Source organism: Bidens hawaiensis, unplaced genomic scaffold, assembly GCF_021521415.1.
Source record: "Bidens hawaiensis isolate Kalapana, Puna unplaced genomic scaffold, B.hawaiensis_p1.1 tig00052477_1, whole genome shotgun sequence".
Lineage (NCBI taxonomy): Eukaryota > Viridiplantae > Streptophyta > Magnoliopsida > Asterales > Asteraceae > Bidens > Bidens hawaiensis.
In genome coordinates, this window is record NW_027499440.1 from 21,339 (window position 1) to 32,265 (window position 10,927).

The 10,927-nt window shown below is 35.0% G+C and overlaps 1 protein-coding gene across 1 annotated transcript; it reads left to right on the forward strand.

The window, feature by feature from the left end:
* Positions 1 to 8,024: 8,024 nt before the first annotated feature.
* LOC143599655 (flowering-promoting factor 1-like protein 3) lies at positions 8,025 to 8,995 on the forward strand. The gene has a single exon (XM_077077563.1). The coding sequence runs from the start codon at positions 8,510 to 8,512 to the stop codon at positions 8,834 to 8,836; it is 327 nt and encodes a 108-aa protein (XP_076933678.1). The 5' UTR covers positions 8,025 to 8,509; the 3' UTR covers positions 8,837 to 8,995.
* The last annotated feature ends 1,932 nt before the right edge of the window (positions 8,996 to 10,927 follow it).

A 10,927-nucleotide genomic window follows, 5' to 3' on the forward strand; every position in this document is an offset into this window, starting at 1 on the left:
CTTAACATATTATGTTGAAAGCTTTAAGTACAAAGCAATCAAATTGGAAAGGATTCGAATCAAATTTCAATCGAATCAAGTATGAATTTGAATCGAATCGAATTGAAAAAGAAATCGAATCGAGTTGTGGTTCGGTTCGATTGGGTTTTAGTTTCGATTCGAATGGTTTGTTAACTCGATTAGAATGATTTTTGTATTCGATTCGAATGGTTTTCTAGTATTCGATTTGAATGGTTTACAGATGTCAATCAGATCTGGTTTTGGAAAGTACGGATTGTACTTTTGCACGTCTTTTCACACTTTATCTACTTTAGGAAACTCTAATGGAACCACTTCAACACTTGTAGATCTAAAACTACCAATTTCAAGGCTTAAACAACACAAACTATTGAATCTAAACACTTTTATCAACACAAGACCACCCAAACAAACTCTTAAACAACCCGAATGCATCAAATACACCTTTTTCAAGCTTGCAAACACAATTTTATCAACAAGTGAACCCGTAGACCTACTTAAACACTTGAATACATGTTTTCAACACACAAACAAGACTAAAATTCAAGGTTGTGACATAAGAACCACAACGAATAGAGCCGAAAGCTCTTATACCAATTGTAGATCCTAAGCACAGATCAATCAACAAACAACTAGTGTTCTTGGATCAATCTTGATCACTTAGCTAGCGGAAATCACTAGTGGTTAACCAAGATCTTGGATCTTGTGGTGTAGGGTTATTACTTGATGTAGAAGGTTGGGAGGGAGAGGAGTAGTAGGTGGAAGGATAAGATAGAAGTTTTGTAAAAGATTGGTTATGCATGGGTATGCTTCCCTATCTATGGGGAAGCATCCCATCCCCATTGTATTCTGCACGCCAAATGGGCTCAATATTACAAGAATTCGGGCCCAAACATGCAGTTAAGAAACCGACAAGCTAACTAACATACATCGTGAATAGTTCATTTAAATACAAAAGACTAAATAACAAAAAGAATCCCTACACACCCCCCTTTAAACATATAAAACCTCTATGTAATCTAAAGAGTCTTGTGGGCTTGATTTCTAGACTTACATAGCTTTACTAGAGTCGACCAGTTCATTTGGTGGTTAGTAGTTTAGTCGAGATTTTAGAGAGTCTAGAGTATAACTTGGTGTCTATATTAGGTTAAATTAGTTAATAATTAATTATCTAATTTTAGCACTAGGGTTGGTTTTTTTTCATTATTTCATTCTGATGTGTGGGACCAGCGAAAATTTTAGGGGGCAAGACATTTGGTATTTTGTTACCTTTATCGGTGATTGCCCTCGCTTGACTTGGATGTACTATCTAAAACATAATTATGAAGTTTTTGAAAAGTTCACTATATTATATGCTACGATTCAAACCCAATTCCAAAGAAATATCAAAATCATTCAATCTGACAATGGGGTGAATATGTTAAGGACCCATGAAAAAAATTCGTCAATTAAAAGGAATAACTGATCGAACTTCATGCTCCCATAAACCCCAACAAAATGGTATGGTCAAACGGAAAAATCGAATACGTTTAGAAATTACTCGTGCCCTACTGTTTGAATCCAAAGTTCTTCCATCTTTTTGCCCGAAGCCCTTACTACAGCCACACACCTTAAAAAAAAATTTCCAACAAAAGCACTTCAACTCAAAACCCCAATTGAAGCCCTAACTATGTTTCGCCATGTCTTACACTTAAACCAAGGATATTCGGTTGTTCTGTGTTTGTCTACATACTAAGTTGGTTAAACTGGATACCATCATCGGAAAAAAAAATCTATCATAGTACCCCAAATGAGTCACCAAGTCATTCATAATCAACAGATCCACCACTCAATGCCACTAACTATTGGTTTTCTTGTTGTTAATAGTTGATTTGATTTTGTCTTTGATGGGGGTATGGTTCTATTTTTGAAACCGGTTTCTTTGTTGATTTTGATGAGCTTAGTTTTGGTTCTGATTTTGGTAGATTTGATATTGGCTCACTTGATTTTGATTTTGATATTGTTTGGGAAGCTTGCACTCTCTTTCAAAATGGCCTGGTTGTTGGCAACTGTAACAGATAGCCTTGGAATTGTCAAGTCCAATTCAATCATTTGGACGAGTAAAGGTAGATCTTCCAAGTCTATTGTACAATCTCCTGCGTCTCACTGCCAACGTTGCAGCTTGCAATTTCAAATCCATGTCCTCTAAATCATCCACATCAATTTGCTCTAGATCTTCTTGCACGACACTTGTGTGAATCGGATTCTTCACCACAAAGGCATGATATGAATTAGTAAACATTAAGAACAAATCTTGAAATTCATTTCGTTGAGAAGCAGTGTTTGGAACATATGGTTCTTGACCACTAGCCACAGAAGTATCACCACCTTCAATCATCTGCACACTGAATCTTGCTTAACTAGGCTGTCTAATAGCAGGTGTTGATGCACTGATTCAGCATCAAACATATTAGGTTCTTCAATGATAGGGATTTGTTGTTATGGATAAATTACTCATGGAAGCAATCAATGCATTGACAACTGGGAAGCTTGGCTTGTCTTCCTTGATCATATGATTCTCTATCATCTCATGCTCATCAGCTTGAAGAAATGAGATAACTACATCTAACTTCAAAAGTTGAAAAGTTAGCTTTTTTCCTTGATAAACTTTGCAGCAGTATACCATTCACCCGACAATGATGACAATAACTTCTTATTCAAATCATTGTTTATGATCTGCAAATCAGTTGTCTAGTCTCATTCACAATTCTCACAAACCTATGAAGAACATACTTTAATCTTTCACCTTCTCTAAACTTGAATCTGTCCGGTTGTTTCTTCAATTTGTCCTTCTTGATTTCATTCAATTTAGTAATGCCCTTAAACATATCAATCACAACATAATACATGAGTTTTGAAGATGTGTGATGTTGAACACCAGCCAAAATTTTCCATGACAACCCCAATTTTAACATGGACAGGGCTTTATCATCGCTCTTCTTTGTCTGTCTTTCTAATACTTGATTGTTAGTTGCACCAGTGGGAACATAAGGACCATCTTTAATAGACAGCCAAAGATCAGGGTCATTATAATTAAGAGTTGTTTCAAATATAGTCTTCCACTTAATGTAATTATCCGGACCAACCAACCTAGGTATCTTGTTAGTAGACACCTCTTGATCCATATCCATTTGTTTTGAATTTTGAAAGTGTTAATGAAAAATTAAGAAAATACTTTTGTGTTTTTTTATGATAATTTTTAGACTAAAGATTAAACTTAAAATTATTGGAAACTTGAAAATATTTCAAGGAAAATCCTTGAAAATTTTAAAGCTAAAAAAAACTGAGATAGCAAATGAATTCAACCAAGATCTATACCAAATTTTTACAAATAAGATGTAGATATAGGAATAGAACACTTTTAAACCTCTGAACTTTGTATATTTGAAGCTAAATAAAATAAATCAGAACAAGTGATGTGACTCTTCAATGAAACAGTGTTTGGCTGACGTCATTGTCATCAAACTTAGAAATTCAGCTCATATCTAAAAAATCTTCAAACGAAACACCTAAACAGCAAGAAACTAGTCTTCAACGAACTCACTCAGCTTTGATACCACTTGTTAGGACCGAATTTCGTGACACGATTACAAGTAATTTGACAAGAACAATCACGAAACACTAATATGTGAAGACTTCTAAATGTGGCTGGAGGAATCAACCACAAATAGAAAGTTGCTAATAATAGCATGTCTGTGATGAACAAACACACAAGATAACTCAAAGGTGTTTATTATCAAATATTCAGAAAGATACAAGGAAAGCTTAGTGTTTCAAGTGGAAAGCTGTCAGGTGCGGCTGCTAATATTAGGTCAATAATAATCAAAGGGTCATAAAAGGTATCCTATCAATGTGACCTAATCATTATATTTACAGGCACCTACCATTGCTTCTAGAAACTCTAATCATTACAAAGCATTCTAAAAATAATTACAAGTGTAAACTTGTCTTTGAGTAGACATATTCCATTGTCGAGCATACCTTGTAATCCTGAGTATGCTCGGAACATTAACTCGAGTTGATTTTACTTAGAATATTTTCCCGTGAAAATATTCCTCTCAAGCAAGCTTCAATCTTCATGATAAGTCCAAAATTTGCTTGGAAATATTCCACGAGCAAACAAGTTCATCACTGAATCTCATCAATCTTCACTAAGGAGATTATTAGAGCAAACTTAGAATACTTGGATACTGTAGCCAACTTGAGATTGACTTTGCTCGAAGTAGCACTTAGAATATATCCTTGCTTGAACCACTAGGTTACTCAGGAACATAGTTTAAGCTTAGATACATCAAGGGTTTGCTCTATAGAAACCTTACTTGATAGAAGAACTAACCTTGCTCGACGAAGTGCATCATGCTCGAATCTTAGAAGATTTATTGAAGATTATCTTGCTCGGATAAGATATCTTGCTCGAGGAAGCAAAATTTCTCAGAGTGCTTGAGTTTGCTCGAGTTCCACACTTAGCATTTTCTAGGGAGGTTGAGAAGATTTCAATCTTTCCTTATATGTCCTTAGACCCAACATTAACCAAGATTCTCCCAACCTGATGCCTGAACTTTGAAGTTTTGAGGTAATTTATTCTCAAACCCTTGAATAAATTGTTGAATTAATGTATACTCCTATTCATGATGGTCCTAAACAAGTTACAAAATCTCGTGAGCAAGTGACAGAACATAAAGTACAATCGGTACAGGAATAAATAGTTGAACGATACGTTTTGCCACCAAGAACAAATAGAGGAATCCCCCCAAAACGATATTCTTTGAAAAAAAAGAGCCATCAATTCATGGCAAATATTGCTAACGTGAACCTTTCTAATGAAGCTAAAGCCTTTGTCACTTCTGTTTGTTCTGAAAAAAATACCAATTACTACTGTAAAAAGCTATGAAGTCCAAGAAATGGAAAGATGCTATGAGAACTGAAATGGAAGTGTTTAAAAAGAATGAAACATGGGAAATATGCACTCTTCCACTAGGAAAAAAACATTGAATGTCGGTGGGTATTTTCAATAAAGCACAAACCGGATAGATGTATTGAAAGATATAAAGCCTTGGTCGCTAAAGGCTATACTAAAACATATGAAATTGACTATTCAGAAACATTCTCTCCTGATGCTAAGATGGAGACGATCAGGGCCCTTTTCTCAATTGTTGCCAATAAAGAATGGCCTTTTCACCAGTTTGATTTGAAGAATGCCTTCCTACATGAAGAACTAATATAAGAAGTATACATGGAAGCACCTCCGTGATTCATAAAGAAACTCAAAGAACGAGAAGTTTGTAGTTTGAAGAAACCTCTCTATCGGATAAAATAATCTTCCCAAGCTTGGTTTGGGAGATTTACATGTGCGATGCAATAATATGGGTTTAAGCAGAGTAACTCAGATCATAATTTGTTCCCCAAACGAAGAAATGGTCTAACAACATGTCATGACATGATTATTACCCATGATGACAAGGAGGAAATTGAACACCTAAAGGGAGTTGGTTTGCAGAATTTGAAATGATGGACCTCGGAAGGGTGAAGTAATTTCTTGGAATTGAGGTACTAATGTCAAAAAGAGGAATCTTTATCTACCAAAGAAAGCATGTTCTGGATCTTCTAGCAGAGATAGGTATGATAAACTGTAAGCCAGAGGAAACCTAAATGATGGTGAATCATAAACTACACATGCAGCTTTAAGCGAAACTGGTAGATAAAGAACGATACCAATGATTGGTGGAGAAATTAATATATCTTTCACATACCTGACCTAATATCGACTATTCTGTAAATGTTGTAAGTCGGTTTATGCATCAAACTCAAACTGCAAACATGGAAGTTGTTCTAAGAATAATTCAATACCTTAAAGGAACAACTAGCCATGGAGTTCTGTTTGAACCGAATGATCATTTAGAAATTCAAGCATACATTGATGTTGACTAGGTTACTGGGCTGATGATATTGAGGACCGAAGATCTACATCAGGCTACTTCACCATAGTGGGAGGCAACATGGTAGCATGGAGACGTAAGAAGCAAAAGGTTCTTGCTCTCTCAAGTGCCGAAGCCGAATTCAGAGGCATAGCAAAAGGGGTAGCAAAAGTTTTATGGATAAGAAAACTCTTAACCGAAGTTGGTATCCGTCCAAAAGAAAGCATCAAACTTATGTGTGACAATAATACTACAAACCAAATATCTAAAAACCAGTACAACATCATTGAACCAAACATATAGAGGTTGACAGAAATCTTATCAAAGAGAAGCTTGAAACATGAGTGATCAAACTTCCATTCGTCCAGTCCAAAGATTAGCTAGCAGCTATGCTAACCAAGGTCGTTAATGGAAGAAGTTAACGGAAGAATCTTCAACCATCAATAAAGCAAGTTAAGTATTGGAGACCCCACTACTCAACTTAAGGGGGAGTGTTGAAAAGAAGTAAAAAACATAATATTGAGAGATCAGTCATCAAATAATCTCCCGAAATTCAGGCCGCATCACAACTAATGTCCGGCCACAATTAGAGTTTTTTCCTCTTTATGCAATGTATTTTAACGGCTGCTTGTATTCCATTGTAAAATATCACAAAACAAATCAAATACTATCCTTTTTGTTTAAAGAGCACACTCTGATTACCAATTCCAACAAAAAATAGTCTAATAATTATTGGGTCATACTTGTTTATATGTGGTTTTTGGTATTTTATAAATTCTTAACAGCATTCAAGTTACTCGATACACACAGATTTGTTTTTGTAATCTTTGGTTATTTGATACAAACTTATCTGGCTTGCAATTATTAGATGTTAAACATGTAGGCGTGAGTTGTTTTACCCTGGAATCAATATACATAATTTTTCTTCAAATTTTTAGCATCACTTGAATTGTAACATTTATGTGATTATCCATATAACATGTATAGCATTATTAAAACCTTTTTTTCATAACCTCATAAACAATTCCTTAGACATAGGAATTGAAACATCCGAAACAAATTATCCTAGAAGAACTGGACTACTCACTGCCTCTACCCCTCTCCTCCACCCCCGCAAACTCTGTGTCTTCTCTACCCGCAGGTAATGTAACCGATTAAGTTATGTTTTGAGATTAGTGTATGATTTCATATTTATATGACAACAATGATAAGCTATTGTTTTGTATCCGATTATGTTTAGTAAAATTTATGTGTTTTTGCGGAATGCTTAATTTATTCTTTCCTTGGAAAATTGTTTATGTTTAGGTTTGAATTAAGCAATTTTAGCAGTATATATAAGTTAAAAAATCAAACGGTCTTCTTCTTGTAGACTGTAGTGTAGGTTTAGTCCACCTCTTTTTCAAAAGATGTCTGCAGATATGGTATGTAGTCTACATACATTTTACCTTAACAAAAACAAACTGCACATGTGTGTCTACGGCATTTAATTGAATCTGTTCAAGATTTACCATAGAGAATTTGTTCTATATGTAATCAATAGACAACATATGTTAATAGTTAGGGGTGTAAACAAGTCTAGCCACTCGAGCTCAGATGAATAAAAATCTCGAAACGAGATGAACTTTTTGGAGCACAAGCCAAGCCAAAGCTTCGGATAAAGTTGGTTAGTTGCTCGCGTGAGCTCCAGCCTTGTAATGAAAGCTTGTTTAGGCACATTGAACCTTGTCTATTTTTAAGTGTTACCTCTTTTGTACGTCTATGTAATAGTTTTGCACCACTTAGTTGTGCGGAGCTTAGACTTGTATAAGGTCTTTTTTTAAATATATATTAATAATTAAAACCATACATATTTGATTACCAAATAATAAAATAGCCGAGCCCGAGTTTGGAAAACAGCTCACGAGCTGAGCTCGAACTTTAGAAAATGAGCTCGAAACAATCAGATCCAAAACCTAGTTAAGCTTGGGATCGACTCGTTTACACTTGTAGTACTCAATAGTAGTAAGAATTAACATGTATTTTGTATTAGTGAGAAAGCTATTGCTTTATTGCATTAACATTTTTAATAATAATAAAAATAAGTTGATTTTAGAGTAAGATTATGTACAACGAACTAAGATTTATTGTACCTGATTACCTGTTTATATCAATCAACATCTGGTCACACAGGGTGCCTATCAATACAGTTGTTTCCAATTTCTGTTGTTCCAGAAAATACTCGACCAATCTGAGCTTGAGATTCCCTTTATGTTTGTGGGGATTTATAATGACATGGATAAAGATTTTGGATTCCCCTACATCCAAAATTTGCCATACATTCACACGTGGGTAAGTGATGTCCTAAACAAAAGAAGTTTTTTTCTGTACCATTCAATGGGCCACAATGCACACTTTTATGTTTATATGAAAATAGATATGTATGCGTATATATATTCTCCACTCCAGGTGCCTAGACACACTATTTAAACCTCCATCCGGACTCCAGGAGTTCATAAAACTTATTAACTAGATCTTCCTAGTCAAGATAAACTAAAGATATGTCCGGCGTTTGGGTGTTTAAGCAAAACGGTGTGGTTCAACTAGTGGAGAGCCCTGGAAGCGATTCCTGCCAGGGTTCGGCCCGACGCAAAGTCCTGGTCCATGTGCCAACAAACGAAGTGGTGACTTCATACATTGTGCTGGAAAGAATCTTGTCATTATACGGATGGGAAAGGTACTATGATGATCCTGATTTGTTGCAGTTTCACAAACGGTCGACTGTGCATCTCATTTCTCTACCTAGAGACTTCAGCAAGCTCAAACCGATGCATATGTTCGACATAGTTGTTAAGAACCGCAACATCTTTGAAGTAAGAGATATGTAGTACCTAGCTAAACTAACAACGGCCATATCCAGTTTGTATAATAACCTGCTTGTCTATTGTATTTTCTGGATCAACTATTTTATTGTTTGTTTGTTTGTTTCCTCTGATTGATTTGAGTGATCGAATGTGTCATTTTCTTGCAAAGTAGGTCCAAGTTTGATTATGGGTTGCCATAATGTTGGAATGCATTAAGAAGGTAATCTAATTAGCGCAAGGGTTGGTGCCAGTTAAGAATTGTGTATGTGTCAGCTTGTTTCTGTCTGACTACATTAAGTCTCTCTATATATATATTAAATCGTCTCATTTTTCTGGTTGTATATACTTGTAGAAAAATAGATTCAAATATGATATAAGCATACGAACCAGAAAATATAATATCTTAGGTCGGGTAGGGTCCAGGAATGATGAAATGAGAGCAAACATTTACTATATCGCAGAAGAAAGAAGATGACAACTCTAATATTCCAAAAGGATCACAAACCTACATCGAAGAAAGTCTAATACTCCAAAAGGGTAAGAAAAACCAATACGCAACTCTAATAGTCCATAACCTTTATCCGCCGGTAACATCTCCAACATGTACAAGTTTAGCAATATTTTCATATTCAAATACGTAAGTTTTCTTTTGTCTCTTTCCACAACTAAGGCACAATACGTGCTCCTAACTTTTGCGATCATGGTTGCCTAGGGAACTCTATGCTTTTTACCATAAGAACAAACCTCGTGTGGGTCAAGTTTATGCTTATAGACAAGCATCCACTTTTAATTAACAATGGGCTTAATTAGTTGGAACATTAGGCAAATTGTAAATTCATCAACGTATATTACTAAATAAGAATAAGGCTTTTGAGAAAATATTGATCCTTTTATATATAACACAAACCGAACTATATCTGGATAATGTGCCAGTCGTATATTTATAGGTATTCTTTGATGTACTGGCACATTATCCAGATGTAGTTCGGTTTGTGTTATATATAAAAGGATCAATATTTTCTCTAAAGCCTTATTCTTATTTAGTAATATACGTTGATGAATTTACAATTTGCCTAATGTTCCAACTAATTAAGCCCATTGTTAATTAAAAGTGGATGCTTGTCTATAAGCATAAACTTGACCCACACGAGGTTTGTTCTTATGGTAAAAAGCATAGAGTTCCCTGGGCAACCATGATCGCAAAATTTATAGGTATTCTTTGATGTGTGCGGTTGCTTTACTAGCTATAAGTATATCCCATCTTCCATTTTGCAAATTATCTAATGATATGGTTATGGTTATCATGTCTTTTATTGCATAAGCAGTGACGTACGCATCAAAATGATCATTTATAAGTTTTAAGTAGTGATATGCCAAATTTCAGCGAATGATATATCAAAGGAAAAAAAAAATTAAAGCCATATAACTATATAGTTTAAAGATCATATGTGCGTAGATTGCATAGACGCACACATATAGTTAGGTTCTATGAAAACCAGGGATGCACCGCACTGAAAGGTGGAAAATATGGACAACGACGTAGAGAGAAAGTTAGAGCATCTTCAATGCTTTAAACTATTTGAAATACAATAATCCTAATCACTCACTTAATATTCTCTCTCCTCTCATTCTCTCTCCTTCACCATCTCATAACATAAATTAAAAACCGTATTGAAATTCCAAACTATTTTCACTCTTGTCTCACCTCTCTCTTTACTCTCTTTCTCCACCTAGGATTCAAACCACACAAAAACTCATCATTGGGGATGCCCTTAGACCATCCTCTATGGTGAGAGGCTTCGAAGTCCCTCCCCAAAACGCCACCTAGGCACTGGGTTTCAAAGCCCCATCCCAAATATGCCCCTCTATGGTGAGGGGCTTCTTTTATTTTTTTTAATTTTTTTATAAAACCAAAAAAACCAACAAATTTATTAAATACAATAATAATAAAATACATACTAAATTAAACTTAAAAACATACACTTAAAAATCAACTATTTTTAGTTGTCATCGTCACCGCAGTTTGTTGTTTGTTTCTCCAAATATGATCAACCAATCCGATCGAAGACTGAAATTCATTTCATTTTTAGTGTTCTTAATAAATTAGCAAATTTC